This window comes from Notamacropus eugenii, chromosome 3, assembly GCF_028372415.1.
Source record: "Notamacropus eugenii isolate mMacEug1 chromosome 3, mMacEug1.pri_v2, whole genome shotgun sequence".
Taxonomy (NCBI): Eukaryota; Metazoa; Chordata; class Mammalia; order Diprotodontia; family Macropodidae; genus Notamacropus; species Notamacropus eugenii.
Window position 1 is genome coordinate 231,301,571 of NC_092874.1, and position 27,968 is coordinate 231,329,538.

The 27,968-nt window shown below is 41.4% G+C and overlaps 1 protein-coding gene, 1 long non-coding RNA gene and 1 pseudogene across 2 annotated transcripts; 2 read left to right on the forward strand and 1 right to left on the reverse strand.

Moving 5' to 3' along the window:
• Positions 1-432: 432 nt before the first annotated feature.
• On the reverse strand, positions 433-2,638 carry LOC140534226 (uncharacterized). Its single transcript, XR_011977217.1, has 2 exons — positions 2,514-2,638; positions 433-1,016 (listed from the first exon to the last, which is right to left on the reverse strand). It is a non-coding gene; the product is annotated as an uncharacterized lncRNA (long non-coding RNA).
• Positions 2,639-3,804: 1,166 nt separating this feature from the next.
• LOC140534231 (receptor tyrosine-protein kinase erbB-3-like) lies at positions 3,805-27,942 on the forward strand. The gene is made up of 5 exons (XM_072655005.1): positions 3,805-4,096; positions 22,937-23,055; positions 23,178-23,319; positions 23,877-23,988; positions 27,644-27,942. The coding sequence occupies exons 1-4, from the start codon at positions 4,015-4,017 to the stop codon at positions 23,960-23,962; spliced, it is 429 nt and encodes a 142-aa protein (XP_072511106.1). The 5' UTR covers positions 3,805-4,014; the 3' UTR covers positions 23,963-23,988; positions 27,644-27,942.
• LOC140531090 (mpv17-like protein 2) lies at positions 10,572-12,145 on the forward strand (annotated as a pseudogene).
• Positions 27,943-27,968: the final 26 nt, after the last annotated feature.

Genomic DNA, 27,968 nt, shown 5'->3' on the forward strand with positions numbered 1-27,968 from the left:
AAATTTTTCTAATAAACGGCTGATAATGAAGCTAAACAAACAAACAGCAACAATGGCACACAGAGAGGCCAATTAACAGAGATGTGCAGTTAAAAAAAAAAACCAATGATATCGTTACCAGAGTGATTTCAGATAAACTGGGTCACTACAGAGGCCCTGGAGTTTTCTGCAAAAAGAATGGTGATCTTGATCAAAGCAAAGTTTGGAGGATTGGAGCAGGGACAAGTGCAGAGGATTCACCAGAGGAGGGGGTTAGACTCCAGAGGAAAAGTGTCTGGTGGTTCCTAGTCCATTCCCACCGGTACCAGAGAGTCCAATGACCCAGTTCCATGTCCAGTCCCACTTCTGACACCAATTAATGTCAACCAAAATGAACTGGCCCCTAGCCTATAGGTAACCAGAACCAAACAGAGCAGATTAGAGACAGGAAAGTCATGAACCAAACAGAAGTTTAATTTCAAAGTGAGAGGGAAAAGTTTACAAGCAAAGAGAAATCTAGACATGTGCCAGGGCTCCACCCCTATTGGGGGGACCTGAGGCAGTGTGGGGAGATCTCAATACTTATCCCAATGGCTTATATGTACTTACACCCATCTCAATACTTATACCAATACACAGTGAGCTATAGCCCTAAAAATGAGAAGTAATAGTAAGAATGAGACAAGTCTGATTCATAGCAGGGCTTCATGACTGGAACACAGATAGAGCAGGTGCTTCTCCAAACTCAGAGAACACCTGGTGCTGGTCAAAGCAATACAATAATTATATGATTTTTTTTTCAGAGATGAGATCATCCAGAGGGTGAGCACAAAGGATACAGGTTGCTTGCTGGGCCTTAGCTCTGGAAAACAGGGTGTCTCCTACTATCTTGACACAACATATCTCTGGCTTCTGCTTTCCAATTAACTCTGCCATTTTCTTCCATCTAACGGGTGACTCCTTTCTCAGTCACATTCATGATGATTAATTGTATGCTTTCCCTTCATCATGTTCTCTCTTTGCCCCTGTCTTCTTCCCTATAGAGAAGAAAGTGGTAGAAGGGAAGGAATGCTATTAACACTAGTAATCTCAGTAGTTTAAGCTATCTGCTTCCACTACACTACTCCTCTCTTCCTCTCACCAAATTATCTTTTTAAAAATCCATCATCTTAAGTTGAAGTGTCTTCTACTTGTTGCTATTGCCTCTCCAACTACACCTTCCTTCTTAAGTGTTTGTCCTTACCCTTTGGAATTTAATATATGTAAATCAATATCTCTCTGTTTGTCTCTATGTTCAACATTCCTTTGTCTAATTCAGATGAAAGTGAGGTTCAAGTGATGTTCACTCTTCATAAACTTTTCTTCATTTTAATATAATTTATATGCTTTTCTTGCACCTCAAAAGAGTGCATTGTGAGGGAAAAAAAGTGTATGCCTTCCTTTCCCTCCTTTCCTTGCTAGTATATTCCTCTTCCTTTCCCTTTTCTTTGTTCAAGATAATAAAAATAACAAAATTGTCCTCTGTTCATTTAATTCCTTCTGTGACTTGAAGTCATTAGAATTCTGTAGGGACACTTGGTTCTTCTCATCACAATGTAAGTACTTCATCATTTAGCCACTTCTAATTGACCAAATGTATTTTCTCTTCTGATTTTCTCTTGACTCTTGTGTTTTCATTAACTTTGTACTGAGCTCTGGGTTTTTTCAACAGCACAATTTGAAAGTCCTATATTTCATTAAAGGTCATTTGTTTCCCTGTTGGATTATACTGTCAGAGTAAATTATTTTTTATTTTAAGACTTTACTGTGCTGGGTGCCGAGTAGCCTTTTGTCTATCATGGGGTCTCCTTAACCAAGGGAATGTGTGATCTCTTTTCACTGAGACTTCCCAAGGTCAGTGTGTAGCCCAGGGCTTTCCATTCTGCTTATCTGTACTTATTCTAGATTCCCTTGAAGAACTCTTCTAGTTTCTGTAACTGCTAACCATCTTTTTGTGTAGTCTTATGCTGTATAAAGCTTACTTATCTTTCTCTTTGGATTTTTTGGTCATTGTTCAGTCTGATGTTCTTTTTAATTTAGATCATTGTTTGAGTAGAAATGGGAAATTTGGGCTTCCTAATGATCTTTCACACCTCCATCTCTCATATCCTACCTCTTTACTCTATTTGCACCACAGCTATCTTAGTTTAGTTCCTCATCACCTCTTGCCTGGACACCTGTGAATCTCCTAACTAGGTTTTCCTCCTTCAAGTCTCTCTTCTCTCCAATAAATCCTCCACATAGCTGCCTCAGTGATATCCACAAAGCATAGACCTGACTCTTTCATTCCAATGATCAACAAGCTTTAGGGGCCTGCTACTACCTTTAGGATCAAATCCTAGTTGTTTTTGGTACTTAAAGCCATTTATAGATTGGTTCCACTCTATCTTTCCAGGTTAATTATGCTTTACTGGACCTAAAGCATGCTACCTTCCAGCCAGTTGTTATTCTGTATATACAACATCCCTCTCCTTCATGTCTTTGCATGGGCTTACCTTTACCTCTTCCCTTTGGAGACGGTTCAAAGCTAAAGTACTGCCTTCTTCAAGAGCCCTTTCTTGATTTTTCAATCAGCTCCCTGGAAATCATTGTATGAATGCTCCATCCTGTATTTACTTCTCTGTGAACATGTAAAATGTGAACATTTACTTCTCTGTGAACATTCTTCTAAGTGGAATACAATTTCCTGGAGGGCAGAAATGGTGTCAATTCTTTCTTCTATTCCTAATCTCTAGCACGATGCCTAGCACTTATCAGGTGCTTTAAAATGTTTCTTCATTGATAAGTTTGAACATTACAGGGAGACACTAAAGACTGGTAAATAATAGGAGTGACCTCTGTTTACAAGCAAAGAATGCATGAGGAGATACGTACGCAGGGAGGAGGTTCAGAGCCTATTTTAATTGTACAGATGAGAGCGAATGAAATCTTGTACCAGGATGATGACAGTGATGATAGAATATACGGGACCAACCAGTACAGCTGATCTGAGGCCCCCTTATCCCCTCTCCCCAAGAAAGAAGGCACTGAAACTGTGGGAGAGTTCGGCGAATTCATAATGGGGTATGGAAGAGGCAGCTGTTCTTTAGATCGGCCGTGGGGGGCAGAAAAGGAGGTGGTAGGGGAGGTGCAGGCAGCAACAAGTGCACTAAGACTTGGGCCCATCCTTGCCCGGTAGGGTCTGCCCCTCCCCTTCTTTCCCTTCCCTTCCCTTCCTCAGAATGGAAAGGTCGGACCTGGGGTATGTTCTCACACTGGAACCCCCCAACCCTCGACAAATTCTCCTGGGAGGCCTCTCAGGCGCCGGATTTGGAGGGGGGAAGCATCCGGAGACAGTGCAATTTCACGGAGCCTCGGAGAGACTGCGGGCAGGGAAGACTCAGAAGTGGGCTCTCAATTCCCTAGGGAAGCGGGAGAAAGCGGAAGGTGAGGATTCCCCTCAGTCTCCCCCAGAAAAGGAGAGAGGTTAAAAAACACCCAAATGGACCAGACTGCCAGTGAAATTGGAAGGGCAATTTATTTAATAGGCGTGACCAGCCTGCTGATAAGTCCTTTGGGGGGGGGGGGGGGAAGGTGATTGTGTGGGGGCAGTCTTAGGGATTTTCTGCACCCTTCTCCTCCGGGAAAAAATGAGAGTGATCCCCTCCTTTACTCTGATTGGCCGAAGCAGGAGCAGACTGGCCAATGAACTCGGGGCCCGCGTAAGGTGGGGCGGGCGGTGTGGGGTGACCTAGCACGAGCCGGGTGCAGAGGGTGAGATTTGGTCAAAATTGAACTTGATGCCTACTAAAGCAGGAGAGCTGCGGTGACTCACCCCACTCCCCGCTCCTGCATGCATCCCTCTTTCCCTTCTTCTCTAGCCTCAGCTCCAACTCTACATCCTGTAACATCTCGTTTGTTACCTGGACAGGCTGCGACCTCCGCCTCCTCCCTTCGCCGCTCCGGCGGCTCTCCCAGAGCCCCGGCCTGGGCCCCCCAACCCAGCATCCAGCAGCGATGAAGGGGTTACGGGCGCTGCCCGTATTGGGTTGGCTCCTCCACCAGGCCAGGGGCTCGAAGATGGGTACCTCGCAAGCAGGTAAGTAGGTTTTGGGAGCTAGGGGAGGCTGCGGAACAGGGGAAACTGGGTACTACTGGGAGCACTGAGCACGGGGAGGAGCCGGGATTTGGTGAGCCGGGGGAATCTTCGGCTTGCGAGCCCAGGGATGGGGGGGGGCGGTGCCTGAAGCCTCAAGCCTGTCTTCTCAGAGTGGCCCCCCTCTGAAACACATAAAGCACGAGTTGGCTGGACCTTCCCCCAACCGTCCGCCCCCTCTTGCCTTCCTCCAGTCAATCCGTTAGTTAATAAACATTTGTTAAGAGCACTGTGCCAAAAAAGATAAAAGACAATCCCGGTTCTCAGGGAGCTTCCAGTCTAATGGAACAGGCGAGGGCAATGGACCAACTATATACAAACATGCTACATACAGGATAAATTAGAGATGATCAACAGAAGGAAGGCCTTAGAATTAGAGGAGGATGAGAAAGCCTTCCAGTAGGAGGTGGAATTTTAGCTAGGAATTAAATAAACCAGAGAAGCCAAGGATGGAGATTAAAAGGCATGGTCCAGCAAAGATTCCAGGTGTCAGGAGATGAAGTGACTAGTTCAGGGAAAAGCAAAGAGGCCAGTATAACTGGGTCTGGGAGCAGTTGGTAGGGTCCAAAGTGTAAGAAGCCTGGAAAGGGAGGGGGAAACAGATTATGAAGGACATTGAATGCCAAATAGAGGATTATATATTTGATCCTGGAGGTGGTACGGGGCCACTGGAGTTTAAGGAGGGGAAACGGGAAAATGACATGATCAGAGGTGTACTTTAGGAAGATGATTTTGACAGCTGAGTAGGGGACAAATAGATTTGGAGAAAGACTTGAGTTTGGGAGCCCAACCAGCAGGCTATTGCTGTAGTCCAGAAGGGAGGTGATAAAGGCCTGTACCAGGTGGTGGGGCGATAAGATTGTGTTAATCCTCCCTTTTGAAAGAATACTATGACATCAGGAAAATGATGATGACATGACTTGCAGCTGACTGATTTGAGTGAGGGAGGGCTGTGCAAGGTTACCAGCCTCACTTTCTCCTCCACAGCCATCTGGGTCCAGTGGCCTGATATTCATCAGGATGACTGGAGATGGCCCAGGATGCAGGGGAGATAAGAAGCCTTCAGGGACAGATTTAGGAAAGTAATAGGATTAGGTAATAGAGTGGCTTTGGAGGGTGAGAGGAGTAGTCAAGGATGGCACCTAGGTTTTGAACCTGGGTGACTGGTAGGATAGTGGTGCTCTCAGTAGTAACTAAGGAAGTTGGGGAGGCAGGGAAAATTTAGTTGAGTTTAGTATATATGTTGAGTTGAAGATGTTTATGGAACATCCAGTTTGAGATGTTCAATAGGCAGTTAGAGATGCCATACTAAAAGTCAGCAAAGAGATTGGGGCTGGAAAAGTAGATTTTTTAGAATCATCCACATAGAAACACTAATTGAATACGTGGGAGCCCCTCCCCTTCGCTACTTATTTTGGCAGTGTGTGGGATAGGGCAGGCTGCAGAGATTAGCCACAGGGTCAAGTCCAAGTAATTAGGTGAGAAAAAGCTCCACACAATACTACCTTCTGCTTTTTTGCATCCATCCCATCAAATCTAGACATTGGTAAATCTGAATCCCACTAAACTTTTGCTTGAGAGCACTCCAGATATGAAGGAAAAGGAGGCATAGAGCCAGAGAGTCTCCCCTTATGGGAAAAAAAATTCAGGACACAATTCAGGAAAAGCTGCCCAGCCAGCTCTTTTCTTAGGGATCTTTGATAATTGAGAGTGCTAGTAGGATTTGAGATCAAAGAGTTAGGTATTTTGATGCCATCCCCCTGACCCCTGCCCCATCCCCCAAGATCCCAGTTTGGGGCTCGGTGAATTTTGTGTTCCACCCACAGCAGGGGTGAAGGGTGTGGGAGTAAGGAAAACACCTGTGCTTCCCCCACAGTTGCTGGGTCTAAATTTAGCCCCTGAGCCTTTAAATTATGAACACTCCCAGCTGGAAGAATGGAGGAGGGGTCTGGTATAAGGGGTGGTGGTTACAGGAAAGGGGTGACAGTTTCTTCATCCCCTTCAGACTCTGGGAATCTGAGAAGTTTTCAGTCAGGAAACCAAGAGTTATGGCCCCTAGTCTATTTCCTGGGGGAGGGGATGAGGCATTGGCTAGGCCTCTTTTTATCTGGATTTTCAGCCTCTGGGCATCTAGCCTTGTCTGAGTCACACTATGCTCCCTTTGTCCTAGCCCTGGTGAGGGGTTGGGGGATTTTGGAGTTGAGATCCACATTGAAAAGGGAGTGATAGAGAATATCCCCTTCCTGTTCCACAATACTGTCTTCCTAAGAGGGCCAGTGATTAACAACCTCCTCAAAGGCAATTGATCCCCTCTCCTTGCAACCTCTTGCCTTTGTTCCCCTGTGTAAGATGGATTTTAATCGTGTAGATAGGAGATCATGCCTTCTAATTCTCTACCCCCTCTCCCTAACCACACAACAGTCTACAAACATATATCTTAATGTGATTCTATTTTTGGAGTGATTGGAGCAGTGGGATAGAGATATTGGGGGATATCCTTTAACATGGTAACCCAAGGCAGTGTACAGAGATACAAAATGATAATGTTTAATATAAAATTTTGGAATAACCTCTTTGTTCTCTCTGAAGCAACTCAGAGAATGCCTCTTCCTATGTCAGCAAAAGCCAGCCAAAGCTGACTCTGCACTCCTTGGGAGACCTTTAACCTATGACATATCTTGAATAATGGGACTTTCCTTTGTATCTTATTATCTATAGACACATACTATGTTATGGCATATTAATGGTAAAGAAAAAATAGGCATCCTGGGTTTCTGTTGAACATTGTTTGCCCTTTCCTGCATCAGTTACCTGTTTGGGGCAGGAAGCCTGCCACTTACTAGTGGTGGGATTTCCTTACCACCTGGGACATATGTTTACCCAGCTTGGAATCTCAAGACTTGACTGACATTGCTTTGTTAATTGTCCTGTCTTACTGAATTTATGATTTGCTCAATTAGGAGAGTTCCTTTCTCACGGCAAAATGTATATAAGCCAGAAGATTTCTGCACTGGGTAGCCAGAACATTTCTGGCTCCATAATGCATTATGTTACCGTTTTCTTTAATAGGGAATTGATTAATTAATTAAATCATAAAATGTATGCATTTAGCCATGTTGCCTTTTCTTAACAAAGTTTTTAGGTCAACAAAAATTAACTGCATACTTGGAGTGGGATGGAGTTTTGAAAAAAGGAGTAGGGCAGGGGCAAGTATACCATACATTATCACTAACTCCTCTCTTTCCCTGCCTTCCTCCCTCACTTCTCTCTCTTCTCTTCTCTTCTCTTCTCTTCTCTTCTCTTCTCTTCTCTTCTCTTCTCTCTTTCTCTCTCTATCTCTCTTTCTCCCTCTCTCCTTGTGATTTTATTCCTATGCGGGTGAATTTGAATCTACTGATGCAGCTTAAAAACTCTTCTGCCATTTACAATCTTAAAGAGTTGTTAAGGTGACTTTTCCAGAATCACCCAACCAGTCTGTCACAGGCTGGACTTGAACCTCTGCCTTACTCTGAGGCTAGCTCTGTAGACACTAACTTGTACTACTCTCAGGGACATATTCTGAAGAACATCTCTGCACATAGAAATACAAGTCTTTGATTCATAGGCATGGAGGAAGGCTCTGGTGAAGGGGTGTCCTTGTTAGCAAGAGGGGTAGAGGCACTTGGTTCTAACTTGCTGGTGTATGAGTCATCTCTCAGATAGAAGCAATGCCATTCTCAGCCTTCCTTCTTGTCCCTTCCAAAATGACAATGTTGATTCCTGGGTTCATGCTGAGCTCCATCCCTTCTCCCCTCCCCCTTCTCAGTAAAGGAATCCTGAAAGGAGAGTAGGGTGGGGAATCTTTCAAGGGATCAGGACTGGTATGGAGCTGGCAAGAGGGGATTCTGTGGCTTCCATTTCCCACATGCCTTCATGCCTGCTTCCTGATGAGCTGGCAGTGCCCCCAAGAAAGAGTAGTTGCAAACAGGTGCTCTCTCTGCTCCTGCCCCCAACTCCCAACACAGACTTTAACCCACTGGAAAAGGGAAGGGACCAGAGATCAAGGGGGCAGAGATACCTTGAATTGTTCATCATTTCCTACATCAAAATCGTATTCCATTACATTTATATATCAGCACCTGGTGGAAAGACACACATACACACACAATCTCCTCATGTGCCCCCAATACAGCTCATTCTCCCATCTTTAGTCTAGGAGTGGCCTGTATTGGAAAGCTCTTGAATTAAGGCTTTTTCCCCCCAAATAGTGCTATTGACAGAAAGGAGGAGGCAGAGTTAAAATGATAGATTAGCAAGTATAGCTTAGCTCCCCCCACCAAACATCTTGAACAAAAATTGAGAAAATGCATGAGACTACATCCTATAGCAGAAATACAAGAAAATGTTACAGTGAGTCATTATTTTTTTAGGTGAGTTTTGTATAGGGACAGACAGAGACATCTATTGGCACTGGGGACAGGGTCTGTCCAGAAGCACTGCATGCAAAGTGTTCTAGACCACAAGGACTGAAAAAGACCCAAGATTGGGTACCAGGGCAGGAAGCATTGGGGCAAGAAGATTCTAGGAGATCCCTGAAGTATCACAGGTACCACTGGCAGCTTTGTCACCTACTACCCAGATTGAGTCACAAATCCAGGGTAAAGGAGATCTGTACCTGGGAAGTAGAGAGGAGTGGTCCCAATTATTGGTTTTATCTGTGTACTTAGTGAGGAAGTTCAGAGGCAAACAGTAGCTGTATGGCTCTGATCCCAGGAGCAGAGCAAGGTCTGAATGTTAGCCTCCAGCTTAGGCTGAAGCCTACAGTGGAATCACCAGGGCAGAAATCCCAGACCAAAGGGGAGCCTGCAGTTCAATTTTTCTGTAGAGTCTGCCAATGGGGAAATAGTGGCTAAGGTCAGCAATAGTCTGAAAATTCTAACCAGGGACAAGTTTAAAGACCCAAACATGAGTCACAAACTTGCAAAGCTCAGACCAGGAGGGCAGTGAGCAGACTTTGCACCAGATCACATCACTTTGGGAGCGCTTAAAGCCTTCAAGGCACCCAATCAGAGCTGAAAAGTAGCAGGAGGATATAAGAACACAAAAACTCAACCCAAATATTCCCCTCAAAAATACTATGAAGTATTTTGAAGTCTATGAAGTCTAAAGTTAACAAACAGGCAGGAAGAATGATCAAATGAAAAAAAGAATCCCACCATAAAGAGCTTTTATGGTAACAGGGAGGCTCAAGACACAGACTCAGAAGGAAATGACTCAGAAACATCTACAAACAGTGCTTCAAAGAAAAAAAAAATGTAACTTGAATACAAGTTCAACTAGGATTCCTAGAAGAGCTGGAGCAAGATTTTTTTAAAGAGTTACAAAATTATTTTTAAAACCACATGAGAGCAATAGAGGAAAAAAATGGGAAAATCAGTAAGACCTATGGAAGAGAGATATGAAGAATTAATAGCTTGGAACAAGATGAACAATAATCTTACTCAAGAAAATAATATTAGAATTGACCAACTAGAATTTAATGACTCCACTGTTGCTGTTCAGTCATTTTCATTCATGTTAGACTCTTTGTGGCCCCATTTGGGGTTTTCTTGACAAAGATACTGGAGTAGTTTGCATTTTCCTTCTTCAGCTCACTTTACAGATGAGCAAACTGAGGCAGAGTAAAGCAACTTGCCCAGAGTGTCACAGCTAGTAAGTGTCTAAGGCCCAAATTGAAGTTAGGAAGATGAGTCTTCTTCCAAATTTGTACCTAATGTCTCCATAAGACATCAAAATACATGTTTCAAAACCAAAAGACTGGGGAAAAAATAGAAGAAAATGTGAGGTATCTCATAGCAAAAACAACTGACCTGGAAAACTTATTGATGGGAGATAATTTAAGAATCACTGGACTACCTGAAAGCCATGATCCTCCAAATAACCTAAACATCACATTAAAAAAAAAAGCCAAACAAACAAAAGCAAACTGTCCAAATCTTTTAGCACCAGATTGAAAAGAATCTACTGGTCGTCATGTGAAAGAAAACTCTGAATGAAAACTCCCAAGAATATCATATTCAAAATCCAGCCTTCCCAGGTCAAATAAAAAATGCTGCAAATAGCCAGGAAGAATTTGAGTCCTGAGTAAGCCCCTATCAGGATCACACATGTTTTAGCAGCCATCACTATAAAGGAATAGAGATCTTAAGAAGACTAAAGATCTAGGTTTAGAGTCAAGAATAATTTACCCAGCAAAACCAAGTATAATCCTACCAGGGGGAACAATGAACATTGAATGAAAATGAGGACTTCCAAACAATCTTGATGAAAATGAGAAGTTTAACATACACAAGAGTCAAGAGAGCATACAAAGAAAAACCCAAGGAAGTTACCATAAGGGTCTAAACAAGGTTAAACTGTTTACATTCTTATTGGGGAAATGATACATGTATTACATCAGAACTCTGTCATCATCAGCAAGTACAGAGACAGCGTAGTTAGAAAGAGGGTCTAGGAGTGATTCCATAATGTTTTGATGATTTCAAAAGAAGAATGAAGGATAAGAGAACAACACTGGGTGGGGGGGAGGGAAAAAATGGGAAAAATTCTCTTAAATAAATGGGATGCATCAGTAGAAGTTTCTATAACAAGGAGGAGGGAGTGCTCAAAGGAGAGAAGAATACACATACATACGCAATTGGGTGCAGAAATACGTTTCACCCAACAGGGTAATGGAAGGGATAGGGGAGTGGGGAATAAGAGGAAGGGCAAACTAAGAAGAAAACTGGTCAGAAGTAAAACAAATATTTGAGGAGGAGATGGAAAACAGAAGAAAAAGTTTAACAACAAGATGGATGGAAATACGAAATTAGTGATCATAACTGTGAATGTTATGAACTCAGTTATAAAATGGAAGATAGAATGGAATAGAAACTAGAATCCAACTATATGTTGTTTAAAAGAAACACTTGAAACAGAAAGATACACATCTTTGCTGAATGGTACTACAGACAATGCTAAACATAGGTGCATATAAATTTTTATAGGATAAATTGAAAGTTACAGGAAGAATTAGACACTAAAACTGTAGTAGTGGGGAACTTCAATTTTCTCTTCTCAGAACTAAATAAATCTAATTTTAAAATAATTAAGAGAGGCAGCAGCGCGACCGGTTGGGAGCCGGAGCCTGAGCCAGGGCCGGGCGATCTCCCGCAGGAGCTTCCCGTTCCCCTGGAGTCTCCAGGGTCCCGAGTCGTCGTGGGGCTGTTAGCCGCTTGGCTGCCGCTGTTCCGGGGTGGGCTTCTGCCGGTCATCAACACTTTAGGCTGCTGGACGCTCATGGCTGCGGGGGACGGGTGCGCCAGGTCTGGGAGAAAAGGCTGGCAGAGGATGCCTCCGCATCCTGCAACTGGTGTTTGTGATAGGCTATATAGTACGGGCCCCTTCCTGCACTACGGAGACCAATGGCAGGACAAACTCTTCCCCACCATGGGATCTAAAGACATTTGAACCATCCTGAAGAAGGTGCTCATTGACCAACTGGTGGAGTGGCAACCCCTATCCTGGGCAGGTGATATTTTCTGGCACTGGGCTGCTTAGAGGGCCAGAGCCTCGACACAACTTGCCAGGAGCTGCAGGACAAGTTGTGAGAGTTCTACAAGGCTGATTGGTGTGTGCTGCCAGCAGCCCAGCTAGTGAACTTCCTTTACGTGCCTACCCATTAGGGCATGTATGTATGTAAACAGTGTGACATTGGGCTGGGATACCTACCTCTCCTACACAAAGCATCAAGACTGCCTCCCTGGTTGCATGGGTCTTACCTCCGGCATGGACTAAGACACTAGGAAGGACTGAGCACTTGGCAGTGGTATCAGAGCAGGCCCATGCAGGGGCATCTGGGACAGGGCCTGGAGCAAGGCAGTAGCCACAAGCTCTCTGAACACAACTGGACCCTAGAAACCTAATCAAAGACTGTCATTTAATTTCTTAACTGATTTACTGTATTCAGGAGATAGAAAGGAATATGAGCAGAGTGGGCTCAGGCCTCTGGCCTGTTTAGCCACACCATTTCAAGTGAGACCCCACTTCTCTGGAGATGAGATCTCAAAGCACCTTATGAATCAAAGCAGTAGAGCCCCTTGAAGGACCTGGCTGGCTTGGAGGGGTCCACATTGCATATTATTACAAAATCAGTGCCCACAGTGAAAACAGCATGATGAGGCCACCCCATATAGCACTGGACTCTAGGATGTATAGAGTCCTTGGGATTGAGGGTCAGAGAAGGAACAAACAGGGTTTTTGGCCTTGTGTTTCCCTGACCCCAGATCCCCCATTGGGGGGATGGTGGCAGATAGGCAGGTCCAGACCTGGGAGATGCTGTCACCTTCCTGCCTGGGGAAGCCTGAGCTCCTTGGTCCACTTATCTTAGCCTCATGTAGGAGGCTTGTTCTGGAATAGAAGATGTCTTGGGCTAATAAATTAGCTAATTCAGATGGATTGTAAAAAAATAATAATAAGAAGAAGAATCTGAATAAAATTTTAGAAAAGGTTAGGTATGATAGACTTCTTGACTACTGAATTGGAATGAAAGTATTAAATGGGAATAGAAAGGAACATATCTAAGCTCATCTGTACCTGGCACCTTTGAGGAGCAGTGAGGCTGGTGACCTGCACAGCTCTCCCTCACTCAAAACAAAGTCCAGTGCAAGTCATGTCATCACTTCTCTGAGGTCATGGTCTTCTTCGAAAATAAAGGACAAACACAACAACAACAACAATCTGGCACCTTTACAAAAATTGATTGAGGCATGAAAACTTCACAAATAAATACAAAAAGGTAGAAATGTTAAATGCATCTTTTTCAGACTATAATGCAGTAAAAATTATATTTGGTAAAGGGTCTTTGAAAAGAAGTTTAAAAATTAATTGTAAACTAAATATCTTAATCCTAAAGAATGAATGGGTCAAACAACAAATTATAGCTATAATTAACAATTGCATTAAAGATAATGACAACAATGAAACAACATACAAAAAATGTTGAGATCTAGCCAAAGCAGTGTGAAAGAGAAAAATTATATGTCTAAACACTTTAATCAGTAAAAGAGAGGAAGAACAGCTCAAAGAACTGGGCATGCAGCTAAAAAACTAGGAACCCATTGAATTAAAAATGCCCAGTTAAACATCAAAATGTAAATCCTGAAAATCAAAGGAGAATAACAAAATTAAAAGGAAAATCCCCACATAAAACTGGAAGTTTGTTTTATGAAAAAAAAACCGATAAAATTAATAAGCTAACTTGATTTATCTTTTTAAAGGAGAAAACCAAATTTCCATCAAAGATTAAAAAGGTGAATTACAACCAATGAAGAAGAAATAAATATTAGGACCTTTTTTGCCCCAAAATATGCCAAAAAACAAATGGATGATTATTTACAGAAATATAAATTTCCATTAACAGAACAAGAAATAAAGTATTTATTCTATATTAGGAAAATAAATTTAGCAACCTATAAATGAACTAAGATAGGAAAAAAAAAAACCTAGGACAAGGCTGGTCCTAGAAATAGTTCCAGAAATGAATTTACAAGTGAATTGTACCAGTAAATTTAAAGAACAATTAATTTTAATACTAAATAAACTGTTTGAAAAAAAAAGAGGCAAAGAGTTCTACCAAATTCCTTTTGTAATGCAAATATGATCTTGATACACAAACTAGGAAGAGTTAAAACAGAGGGGAAACTATAGACCAATATCCCTGATGAGTATTGATGCAAAATTTTTAAATAAAATATTAGCATGGAGACAACAGCTACATACCAGAAAGCTGATAACTCTATGGCCAAGCTAGATTTATACCAGGATTGTAGAACTGGTTGAAAATTAGGAAAACTATAAATATAATTTACAATATTAATAACCAAAACAAAAATTACATGATTATATTAATAGATGCAGCAAAAGCTTTGGACAAGATATACCACTCATTCCTGTTTAAAAAAAAAACTACTAGTAATCATAGGAATAAACAGAATTTTCCTGAAAAGGAACAGTATTATCTATCTACAATTGAGAGCCAGCATTATCTATAATCGGGATAAATAATTAAGGTCTTTCTAAAAAGACTGGTGGTACGATAAGGATGTTCATATTCACAATAGTGCTAGGATTACTACCTACAATAATAAGCCAAGAAAAAGAAATGAAAGGAATAGACAGGAAAGAAGAAGCAAAAACATCATTTTTGTAAATAATCTGATAGTTTATTTTGAGATAGTTGGTTCACGTAGTGAATCAACTAAAAATGTACAACAATGAACAACTCTACCAAAGATACAGAATATAAGATAAATGCGCACAAATCACCAGCATTTCTGTATATTGCCAACAATCCCAGAAGGAAGAGCTTAGAGAAAATCCATTTTAAATAACTATACATACTACAAAATATTTGGGATTCTACTTGCTAATACACAAATAGGAACTATATGAACACAATTACAAAATATTCTTTACACATATAAAGACAGAAATAGCAATACAATTATCCAAGGGATTTATGATGAAGAAAAAGCTATCCACCTCCACAGAGAGAACTGACAAATTCTGAGTGCAAATTGAAGTATACTTTTCTTACTTTATTTTTCTTGCTTTAAAATAAAACCATAGCTAATATGGAAATATATTTTGTACATTTCATATGCACAATTGATATTATATTGTTTGCTATCTCAATGGAAAAGGGAGGGAGCAGAAGAATTTGTAACTCAAAATTTAAAAAGAAAAGAATGCTAAAAATAAATGAATAATAAATTGAAATGTAAAAAAGACAGATCTAAATTATTGCAGAAGTAGTAATTGGTTTGGATAGGCTGAGACAATATAATAAAAATGACAATACTATTTAAATTATTTGTTCAGTACCATACCAATCAAAATACCAAAGGATTACTTTATAGAACTTGGAAAAAAATTTATCTGGAGAAACAAAAGATAAATAGTGTCAAAAGAATTAATGAAAAAAGTGGGAAGGAAGGGGGCTTATTAGTATCAGGTTTTAAACTACTCAAAGCTATCACCATGAAAACAATTTGGTACTAAGTAAGAAATAGAATTGGATCCCAGTTATTGGATCAAGAACTCACTATCCAACAAAAACTTTTGGGAAAAGGGGAAATTAGTGAGGCATAAGCTAAGTAAAGACCAAGGTCTCATACCATATACCAAGACAACCTTCAAATGGTTCCATGCCTTAGATATAAATGGTGACATCATAAGCAAATTAGAGGAACATGGAAGAAATTATTAGTCAGATCTAAAAGAAAGGGAAGAGTTTATGACCAGATAAGGGATAGAGAGGTTCACAGAAAGTTAAATGGACAGTTTTGAGGGTATAGAATTTAATAGCTTATGCACAAACAAACACAAAAATTGAAAGAAAAGAAGGAAACTGGGGAAAAAATCTTTGTATCAAGTTTCTCTGATAAAGATCTCATTTCTCAAATGTATAGGGAACTAAGCCAAAACTTATAAGAATAAGAGCCATTTCTGAATTGATAAATGGTCAAAGTATATGAATAGATAGTTTTCAGAGGAAATCCAAATTGTCAGCATCCATATAAAAATGTTCTTAATTACTGATAGAGGAATGCAAATCAAAACAACCATGAGGTACCACCTAACACCCATCAGATTGGCAAATTTGAGAAGGAAAACTGCAAATACTGGAGGTACTGTAGGAAAACAGTATGCTTATTGTACTCTTGGCAGAACTGTGAACTGATCTAGCACTCTAACCATTCTAGAAAGCAATTTGGAACTCCTTTGACCCAATGATATAACTTCTAGTCTCTATCTCAGATCAAAGAAAGAGACAAAGGATTAATATGTATAAACTATTTGTAACAGCTCTTTTCATGGTGGCAAAGAATTGGATAACCCACAGGGTAATCATCAATTGAGAAATAACTAAACAATTTATGATATATAAACGTGACAATACAACTGTGCTACAAGAAATTACAAAGAGGAGTGGCTTCAGAGAAACTTGGAAATATTTGTATGAAATGGGCCAAAGTGAATTGAGCAAAACTAGTAGGACAATTTATATGATAATATTGTAAAGAGAAGCAATTTTGAAAGATTTAGGAACTCTAATCAACAGAATGACTAACCACAATTCCAGAAGATTCATGATGAAACATGGTACCTCTGAATAAGAGAGGTGATGGACTCAGAGTACAAATACAGATGTATGTATACATTTACACATGTACATATATTATGCATATACGTATATGACATGGCTAATGTTGAAATTACTTTTATTTGATTATACATGTTTATAACAGGTTTTGTTTTCTTCCTTTTTCAATGGGGAAGAGGGGGAGGTGGAAGGGAAAGAATTTGGAGCTGAAAATTAAATTGAGTTTTAAAAAATGGTATTATGTAGGAAGTTTCCTTCCTGTTTCCCGCCCAAGTCTTTTTTTGCCCTTGATGGAAAACATGCAGAAATGCATTTCCAATAAGATCAGGGGTCAAACAAGGATGTCCATTATCACCACTATTATTCAATATGGTACTACAAATGTTAGCTGTAGCAATTAGACAAGATAAAGAAATTGAAGGAATAAGAATAGGCAAAGAAGAAACTAAATTATCAGTCTTTGCAGATGATATGATGATATACTTAGAGAATCCCAGAGATTCAAGTAAAAAAACTACTTGAAATAATAAACAACTTTGGCAAAGTTGCAGGTTATAAAATAAACCCACACAAATCTTCTGCATTCCTATATATTAGTAACAAAGTCCAACAGCAAGAGAGAGAGAAAGAAATCCTATTTAAAGCTAGGGTAGACACTATAAAATATTTGGGAGTTTACCTGCCAAAACAAACCCAGGGACTATATGAACACAATTACATGACACTTTTTGCAAAGTCAGATCTAAGTAAGTGGAAAAACATCAGTTGCTCGTGGGTAGGCCAAGCCAATATAATAAAAATGACAATTCTACCTAAATTAATTTACTTATTTAGTTCCATACCAATCAAACTATCAGATAATTATTTTCTAGAACTGGATAAAATAATATCAAAATTCATCTGGAAGAACAAAAGGTCCAGAATATCAAAGGGATTAATGAAAAGAAATGCTAGGGAAGGTGGCATAGAGCTACCAGATCTCAAATTGTATTATAAAGCAGCAATTATCAAAACCACTTGGTGCAGGCTAAGAAACAGAAGGGTAGACAAGTGAATAGGCTAGGTACTCAAGACTCAGTAGGCAATGAATATAGCAATTTACTGTTTGATAAACCCAAGGACCCCAGCTTCTGTGATAAGAACTCACTGTTCGACAGAAATTACAGGGAAAACTGGATAACAGTGTGGCGGAAACTAGGCATAGACCAATGCCTGACACCATATACAAGAATAAAGTCCAAATGGGTATACAATCTAGGTATAAAGATTGATACTATGAACAAACTGAAGGAGCAAGGAATAGTGTATTTATCAGATTTATGGAGAAGGGAAGAATTTTTGACTAAAGAAGAGGTAGAAAGCATTATGGAGTGCAAGATGGATAATTTTGATTACATTAAACTGAAAAGTTCTTGCAAAACCAAACCCAATGCAACCAAAATTCGGAGGGATGTAGAAAACTGGGAAAGAATTTTTACAGTTCATGTTGGGGATAAAGGCCTCATTTCAAGATTATATAGAGAACTGAGTCAAATGTACAAAAATACAAGTCATTCCCCAATTGATTAATGATCAAAGTATGAACAGGCAATTTTCAGAGGAAGAAATTAAAGATATCTATAATCACATGAAAAAATGCTCTAAATCACTTTTGATTGGAGAGATGCAAATCAAAACAACTCTGAGGTACCACATCATACCTATCTGATTGGCAAACATGACAGGAAGAACAGGAAGATGATAAATGTTGGAGAGGATGTGGGAGAGTTGGAACACTAATACGTTGTTGGTGGAGCTGTGAGCTGATCCACCCATTCTGGAGAGCACTTTGGAACTATACCCAAAGGGCAACAAAAATGTGCGTCCCCTTTGACCCAGCAATAGTGCTTCTAGGATTGTATCCCCAAGAGATCATAAAAATGGGAAAGGGTCCCACATGTACAAATATATTTATAGCAGCTCTCTTTGTAGTTGCCAAAAACTGGAAATCCAGGGGATGCCCATCAGCTGGGGAATGGCTGAATAAATTATGGTATATGAATGTAATGGAATACTATTGTGCTATAAGAAATGATGAACAAGAAGACTTCAGAGAAGCCTGGAAAGACTTATATGAACTGATGCTGAGCAAAAGGAGCAGAACCAGAACTTTATGCACAGCAATGAAAACAGTGTGCAAGAGTTTTTCTGGTAGACTTAGAACTTTGTAGCAATGCAAGGACTTAAAAAAAAATTCCCAATGGTCTTTTAAGGCAAAATGCCTTCCACATCCAGAGAAAGAACTATGGGATTCAATTGCAGAATGTAGCAGATAATTTTTTGTGTGTATTACATTTTGATTTGTTATATGATTTCTCCCATTCATTTTAATTCTTCTGTACAGCATGACTATAGTGAAAATGTATTTAATAGGAATGTATGTGTAGATCCTATATAAAATTGTATGCCATCTTGGGGAAGGAGGGGAGAGGTAGGGGAAAAAATCTAAGTTGTATGGTAGTGATTGCAGAACACTAAAAATAAATAAAATTAATATATAAAAAAAATGCAAAAAAAAAAAAAAAGAAATAATAGTTTAGGCTTGGTTAACCTCTTAGTCTTCATGCCTGTGGTAAGATGTCCCTATGTCTATTCCCTTCATAATTCCTCCAGGAATTCTAAATATAAGGGTATGGAATATCAGTATGCTTTAGCCTACCCTGTCTCTTCCTCTTACACAATCTATCTGACATCTAACTCCCACTAGAAACCTGTCTCTAATGAGAAGAAGAGCCCTGGATTTGGGATGGTACTGTAGGGGAATCACCAAATCCTCAGCTCTCCTAATTTTTTCCAACAGCATGTCAAGGACTGCATGTTAATCTGGAAAGCCAGAACCAGGCTCTGCATCAGGTCTCAGAGCAATGTCAGGTGGTGATGGGGAACCTGTAAATTGTGCTTACACAGCGCAACTCAGACCTCTCCTTCCTGCAGGTTCCTTTTCTTTCATTCTCTCCACTCTCTACTTGAGATACAGCCTTGACCTCTCTTTCCTGGGAGCAGGGAACATTATTCCCAACTTTTTCCTGGAAGGGGAGAAGGGGAGCTTTTTCTCCCTGTGGAAAAACTCTCTTCAGGCCTGTCCTCTACATTCCCTCCCTGGTCAAGAACTGTGTATATAAAGAGGATAAGAATTGGTGGGAGAGGAGAAATGGGGGAGGAGGAGGGAGCCCTTTGTAGATTATCATGTTGACAAATGGAGCTCTTGAGAACAGAGTATTAGGAGAAGGGATCCCTTTAGATCAAGAAACTCAGGAGAAGATACTGGGGACCAAGATAATCATATCTCATCTGGTTCTTAGCATCCTGATTCCCAGAGGTAAGGGGTCTGAAAATGATCTCCAAATTCAAGCTTCCTCCTCCAGAATGGAGAACCTGGAAGACTTGAAATACTCCCTCTCTTCCCCACCCCAAGCCTCCTTGTCTTTTTTCTGTGATTAGAGGAAAGGAGTATGAAACTGTGTTTGATTGATGTATATTCACACCTTCTCACTGATGTTCCTGTGTCCTGACAAAGAGGATCTGGGAGGTAACAGGATATGTCTTAAATGAACAAGTTTTCAGATCTGTCACTCCCCAATGTTTGTGTGGTAAGGGGGGGGCCCAGGTCTATGATGGGAAGTTTGCCATCTTTGTCTTGCTCAACTATAACACCAACTCCAATCATGCCCTACACCAGCTCTGCCTCAGTCAGCTCACAGGTAACTGCTAATTAGTCCATTGACCACCCTAAGGAGTACACTGACATTTATGACCAACACACTGGCCTTTCCAGTTGACAACTGCCACTCATTAATAGCTGCCCATTCATCTCTTCACCCCTCTTCTCATCCCTGCTCATCCTACTAATCAACCATTCTTTCATCTACTCTAACAGCTCAAATAATCATCTACTAACTACCAAACTGACTACCACAAGCCCTCCATACAGGGTCTATAGAGAGAAACAAAGGCATTTGCAGGGAATGAGGGGAATCATAGCTAAGAACTATCTTGAGCCTCTGCCTCTGCCAATTCCTTTGCATTTGGGGTTATTATACTATGGGGTAGCTAGGTGGTGCAGTGGATAGAGCACCAGTGCAGGAGTCAGGAGGATCTGAGTTCAAATCTCACCTCAGACACTTGACACTCTCTAGCTGTGTGACCTTGGGCAAGTCATTTAACCCCAGTTGCCTCATCCTGGGTCATCCCAGTCATCCTGATGAATATCTGGTCACTGGATTCAGATGGCTCTGGAGAAGTGAGGCTGGTGACCTGCACTGCCCTCCCTCACTCAAAACAAAGTCAAGTGCAAGTCATGTCATTATTTCTCTGATGACATGGTCTTCTTCAGCAATGAAGGATGAACACACACATATTATATTATATTTACTTTGATTTTTCCTACTAATTCTTTGTCTTCCCCAGCCCCAAAACACAGTCCTGATTTCTTGTATTTGTCCCCCTAGGAAAAAAACATGTTGGTTAAATATTATTTGGTTCACTTTTCTCCCACCCTCAGCCTCTCTCTTACCTCCTTGTTGAAAAATAGGCAGGGTTCCACAGTGTGTAAGGACTGATTTTGATAGACTTAGACCTTCTCAGCAATGCAAGGACCTAAAACATTTCCAAAGGATGCATGATGCAAAATGCCATCCACATCGAAAGAAAAAACTATGGAGTTAGAATGCAGAATGAAGCAGACTATTTTCTTTTTTGTTATGTTTTGTTGTGTTTTTCTCATGGTTTCTCCCATATAATTCTTGATTGGTATGTAAATGTATATTAATAGAAATGTATGTACAGAGACCATATTAGAGTTCATGCCATCTTGGAGAGGGAGGGGAAAAGGAGGGAGAGGAAATGTAAAACTTATGGAAGTGAATGTTGAAAACTGAAAACAAATATATTAATAAATTTGAAAAAAAGAAAAATAGGCAGGTAGTCTGGAGATGGAGGAGTACAAAAAACTGAGTCAACTGAATCTTCCAGACTTCCCTTTGCTCTTCCTGTCTTCTAAACCAGATCTAGGACAGGTGTGTAGGAGAACAAGAGATGCTTTAGCCTCATTCCCTATCCTCTTCTTTGTAATTTGGGCCTCTTCTACCCAAACCCATCTACCTTGCATTCCTATATTCTCTCAAATATAATCTCAAAGCCAGGATAGATGTGTGCGTGGAAGACCTCTGGCAAGCAACTCAGTTTGGTCCTGGAGATTTCAACTCTACCCTATCAACTGTTCCCTCCAGAGATCCTGGCTGGGGGTGTGTACATTGAAACTTTGTCACATGGACACAATTGACTAGGGAGACATTGTGAGGGACCCACAGACTGAGATTGTGGTCAATAACAATGGGAAAAACTGTGAGTCATTCCCCCACATTCCCATTAAGTCCTCCCTCCAAAGGAGCTTCCCCTCCATTAAACTTTCATCTTCAGTGCCCTAACCCTAGATCCATGACACTGAACAAGTTCATCCCTCACAATATTCCTCAGGTCCCAGCATGGGCCAACATGTCAGACAAGAGGATAAATTCCCAGAATGAAATACTTCATAGTGGTCTAGTACCACTATTCCTTCCCCCTCAGGAAAGTCCCAAAAATTATCCTTCTGGATCCCTGGCAGCTTTATCCAGCCAGATCCCATAACTCCAGGACATTCATCTGGGCTTTTGCAGATTCTGAATAGTCATTCAGCCATGGATACATCAAATAAGCATGCCCATCTCCTCAACCAACCTCCTTCCCACTGGGTAGTCCTCTCCTGTCACCTCTAATATGCTCTGTTGGCCTCACCTTCTGCTCACTGTACCTTCCCACTAAATTTGACTGAGTATTTGAAGGAGGTATTAAAGGATATAGAGTGGGGACAAAGAGGGAGAGAGGTGACTCTCCTTCCTAGCTGTTTCTAGTTGGAGGGTACAACAGCACAAGACAAGGGCAGAGATAGTGATGGCTTCCTTGTCTCAATGTACACACCCCCAGCCAGGATCTCTGGAGGGAACAGTTGATAGGGTAGAGTTGAAATCTCCAGGACCAAACTGAGTTGCTTGCCAGAGGTCTTCCACGCACACATCTATCCTGGCTTTGAGATTATATTTGAGAGAATATAGGAATGCAAGGTAGATGGGTTTGGGTAGAAGAGGCCCAAATTACAAAGAAGAGGATAGGGAATGAGGCTAAAGCATCTCTTGTTCTCTTACACACCTGTCCTAGATCTGGTTTAGAAGACAGGAAGAGCAAAGGGAAGTCTGGAAGATTCAGTTGACTCAGTTTTTTGTACTCCTCCATCTCCAGACTACCTGTTTCCTTAACAAGATCCTCCTTGACGTGAGTCCTGTGGGTGAAAATGTTGGGGTCCTGGACCAGGAGACTGCAAAACACTTTTCTTAAGCCCTTGAACTTCATACCAAAAAAAAAAACTTCCATACCAGCTGGTATGAAGACTTTAGTGTGGGTTCAGCTAGCCAGGAGGTGGGGGTGGAGGCTGTTAATGAATAGGCAAAGGAGTAGGGAGGACAGTGGATTGGGGAAAGGGAGACCTTGGTGGTCACAGCTTCTCCCTTTCTTTCCCTAACCAGTGACAAAGACAATGTGTGCCCCACAATGCAATGGCCACTGCTTTGGGCCCAATCCCAACCAGTCCTGCCATGATGAGTGTGCAGGTGGATGTGGAAGTCCCTGGGAGACAGACTGCTTTGTATGTACTGGGGTGATGCCCTGGCCTGGCACACAAATTATTGGAGGGAGGCCTGGTGGCTGGGGAGAATGTATGGGTGGGCACAAATACTCCTCTATCCTGACTCTCCCCCTGTCTCATAGGCATGCCGACACTTCAATGACAGTGGAGCCTGTGCATCTCTGTGCCCTCTGCCGCTTGTCTACAACAAGCTCACCTTCCAACTAGAGCCCAATCCTCACACTAAGTACCAGTATGGAGGGGTCTGTGTGGCTAGCTGTCCCCGTAAGTGGCTGGAACAGGTAGAGAAAGGAAACTTGGGCAGAGATTAGTGGAGTAGGAACAAGGAAAGTCACTTTAGGGGTTTCTCTATGTGTGTCCATGGGGACAGTAACAAGTTGAGTGGAGAGGAAAGTTAAAAAAAGGGAGAGACACATGGATTATAACCCCTCTGTGAAGGACTCTTAGGGAAGAGATCAAGGGACTTTTGCCAAGGACATGAGGTCAAGGGGGGCTGCAAGAACTTCCTCTGTGGGTATCAGCACACCTGAGAGGGTGCAGCAGTGGCAGGGATTCCCTCTGCTCCCAATGTATTATAGAGTGGAAACAATGCTGGTTTGGGAGGCAGAGGACCTTAGATTGAATCTTGGCTCTGCCACTCACAACCTTTGTTCTTCTGTAAATCACTTCAGCTCTTTGCCTAGAGTTCCTTTATCTGCCAAACGCAGGGAGTGGAGGATATGCCCACAAAGGTCCTGTTCAGCTTTAAATCCTAGGAAGGTCTGACAGAGGGTAGAATTTTTCCTTTCTCATTTTCCTTGCTATCTTTTCTCTTTACACAGATAACTTTGTGATAGATCACACCTCCTGTCAGGGTCTGTTTTGGGGACAAGATAGTGGTAGAAAAGAATGGGTTGAAGATGTGTGAGCCCTGTGTCCAGCTGTGTCCAAAAGGTGAGTCAGTCATGTTGGTGGGGTGTAACACCAATGTGATACCCACAGCAGTTACTATGGATATGCATGCATATTTCCAGAGTAAGTTAGCAAAATATAAACCCTCTTCCTCAAAGATGAAAACAAAATATTTATTCAGATACCAGAAAGCCAATTCCAACATGGTAACAAGAAAGTTTATACATATTACTAATACAGGGAGCACAGCCATCCCCAAGCCTTCCCTCTGTTAGACCTCCCTACAAACAAGTTCTCCTAGGCAAAATTCCTCCCTCTTTCACTCATGCTAGATGCTCTGCCTCAGCTCTGCCCTAGCTCTGCCTCCCTCTCTCAAGTCGGTCTAGTCAAAAAGTAAAGTCAAGTCACTTTGAAGTGAGTCAAGTCTGGGGAAGGCGTTCCCTTTCAGTTGGACACAGATAGGAGGCTAGGGGCCAGCTCCACAGTCTCCTTCCTTATTAAAATTCAGTGGCCTGGATGAGGGATTCTCTTTGTGATGGGATTGCTTACAAAAGCATTCTTTACTGTGCTCAGACTGGGGGAACTAAGACCAATTTGCTTTTACTTGGCTTGGAAAAGAATACACCTTCTCTGTCTTACCCTAAGGGTACTTCAACAACTGCAATTTCTCCGCATTGGATAAAGACTGTTTCCAAGGACCCCTTGCTCCCATGACATTACAGCCCTAAACATTGTGCTGGTGGCTTGAATGGAAAAAAAGTAGAAAGCAAAGATTACAGGGATACTGACCCTAATAAGGACAGCTAGGAGGTACAGTGCTGGGCCTGGAGTCAGGTCAGGAAGATCTGAGTTCAAATCTGGCCTCAAACTAGCTGGACAACCCTGGGCAAGTCTCTTTACCCTGTTTGCCTCAGTTTCCTCATCTGTAAAATGACCTGGAGAAGGAAATAGCAAGCCACTCCAGTAACTTTGCCAAGACAATCGCAAACGGGATCATGAAGAGTCAGACATGATAGAAGCTACTGAACAACAACAAACCCTGATAAAAATTCAGGGAACTGCCAAACAGGGAGCCCAGGATGAACCGTTAGCCATAGCCTTCCCTAGAAACAAACAAACAAAAAGATACCTAAGAATTCATAAGAATAGACAGTTAGAAAGGCAGGTGGCTCAGTGGATAAAGCACTTCCTGGAATCAGGAAGACCAGAATTCAGTTCTGACAGATACTAGCTTAACCTCTGCCTCAGTTTCCCCAATTGTAAAATTGAGGTAATAATAGCACCTACCCAGCAATCTAGGATTGTTGTGAGGATCAAATGAGATTTTTGTAAAGTGCTATACACAGTCCCTGACATATGTTAGGATTTAATAAAGGCTTATTACTTTCACCTTCCCCACTATTTGGTTACTGGCACTTTAAAAGACAGCTAGATGGCACAATGGATAGTATGCTGGACCTGGAGTCAGAAACTCATCTTTCTCAGTTCAAATCTTGCTTCAGACACTAGCTGTATGACTCTGAGCAGATCACTTTATCCCATTTGCCTCAGTTTCCTCATCTGTAAAATGAACTGGAAAAGGAAATGGCAAACCACTCCAGTATCTTTGCCAAGAAAATCTCAAGCAACAGTCAGGCATGACTGAAAAGAGTGAACAACAAAGACCAACAAAACTTGCTCCAAGGCAATTGCCTCAGTGGCTTCCTGGGTATATGCCCAAATAATATACCCACTAACCCTTAGCTCCATGGGCAACTAAGAGAGGAACTCACCTAAACCAAACATATCCTCCACTGGTACTAGAGCAATGCCCGATAAGTCAACAGAAGAAACATGCTTCTGTGCCCATGGAAGAGAGTGTGCCCAGGGGCACACAACCAACACACCCTTAACAGCTATACTTCCCTGACCTGCCTTCACAGAAGCAACCACAATATGTTCTTACAGCAATCGGCACTCATGTTAGGAATGGAATAGCTGTTGTGATGATATAGTCCATTTCCAAGCTCACTGCCCATACCCTCAAGATTCACAATGGTTGGAGGTTTGGATAACCAGATCATATTTCTATTCATAAAAGAACCTTCTAACTTTACCCCACAATGGACCTGGGATCAAGGCATCACATAGTACCTACATGGTCCATATCACCCTCAGGTAGCTGGGATAACTGAGCAATGGAACGGATAGTTAAAAGCTCAACTCATAAACCTCACTTCCAACAACCCATGGAAAAGGTGGCTAGATCACCTTCCTTTGCAACCTTCACTACATGCCCAAAGAGATCTTCTCTTCTGGTCCAAGTGCTAAACATATATCTATCAGGGAATGGAGCCCAGGGATTGCAACTGACCTTTAAAAAAAAATAATTTATTTGTTTTCAGTTTTCAACAATCACTTCCATATGTTTTAAATTTTTCTCCCCCTCCCTCCCCTCTCCCTTCCCACGACAGCATGCAATCTTATATGGGTTCTACACATACGCTCTTATTAAACACATTTTTACATCAGTCATGTTGCATAGAAGAGTTAAAACGAATGGGAGAAACCATGAGAAAAACCAAAATAAAATGTAACAAAATAGAAAATAGTCTGCTTCATTCTGAGTTCCAACTCTATAGTGCTTTCTCTGGATGTGGATGGCATTTTGTATGGAGTACTTTAAAAACGTTTTAGGTCCTTACATGGCTGTGAAGGACTAAGTCTATCAGAAACAGTCCTCTCACACTGTGGCTGTTACTGTGTATAATGTTCTGCTGGTTCTACTCATTCCACTCAGCATCAGTTCAAATAAGTTTCAGGTTTTCCTGAAGTCTGCTTGTTCGTCATTTCTTGTAGCACAATAGTATTCCATTACATTCATATACCACAACTTGTTCAGCCATTCCCCAATTGATGGACTTCTCAGTTTTCAATTCTTTGCCACCACAAAAAGAGCTGCTATAAATATTTTTGTACATGTGAATCCTTTTCCCATTTTTATGATCTCTTTGAGATACAGCCCTAGAAGCAATATTGCTGGATCAAAAGGTGATTGCAATTTGACTGATATACCATACCAGGAGTCACAGCCCAACCTCAACCCTGCTCCAACTCCTGTTTTTGTATGGCCCTTGTTCTAAGGATGGTTTTTACATTTTTAAATACAAGAAAACTTTATTTTAAAATGTAAAAATCATTCTAAACTCTTGGGCCTTACAAAAACAGACAGCAGGGACTATGGTTTGCTTATCCCTATACAGCACTCACAACTGACTCTGTTTCCCCCACCAAAGCTGAGCCCAAGTGCATAGGGCTAGTTAGGGAAGTGTAGATACCAGCTTCACAGATCACTGTTCTCCTTCCTTCTCCTCCTCTCCACCCTCTCATAAGCTCCTGTTTTTACTTCTCAGGAAGAGAAGGAGACAGTTTTCTCAGGTCTCTACATTCCTTTCCCAGCAATGTCATGGAATGGTTCTGGTTGATTTTTTCCTCCACCTATTTGCAGCTTCTACAATTAGAAGCAGATGGAAAGGTTTGGTATAGACATATAGGGGGTCATAAATCAATGTCCACAGATATCATAGCAGGCATAGGAAATATGATGTTGGTTGCAAAAGGGAACATGGATTATCATTTAGTGGGGAATAACACACAAGACCAAGAAAAGGTGGAAAGGAAATGGGGTAAGAATCTAAAATGTCCATTACGCTTCTAGGCAATTCTGAGACTCCTATGATGATCAATCCTGCTACAAATAGCCCCAGTCCTGATAGCCACCGTCCTCTGGCCTGCCTGTCACTAAGACTCCTACCTATTTGGTCCCAACAATTCTTCTGCTTCTGCTTTCAGTTCTACTGCCACAAAGTCAAAAATCTACAGAAATACACCAAGACTATCGCTAAGGCATCTAACCTGACATTGTTCTGAGTACGACACCCAGTCTGGTCACCCCAAGGAACAACCTTTTAGTATCTGTGAAAAGAATGTGACTATAAAGAACATGACCAAAGAAACCTACCCCTCCCCCCAAATAGAACAGG

What these genes read in the sequence shown, in the direction of transcription:
- LOC140534231 (XM_072655005.1), top strand. Translation starts at nt 4,015, where the DNA reads ATGAAGGGGTTACGGGCGCTGCCCGTATTGGGTTGGCTCCTCCACCAG. An exon ending in GATGGGTACCTCGCAAGCAG is followed by an intron (nt 4,097 to 22,936) that starts GTAAGTAGGTTT and finishes TTCCCTAACCAG; the next exon opens with TGACAAAGACAATGTGTGCC. An exon ending in CCTGGGAGACAGACTGCTTT is followed by an intron (nt 23,056 to 23,177) that starts GTATGTACTGGG and finishes CCTGTCTCATAG; the next exon opens with GCATGCCGACACTTCAATGA.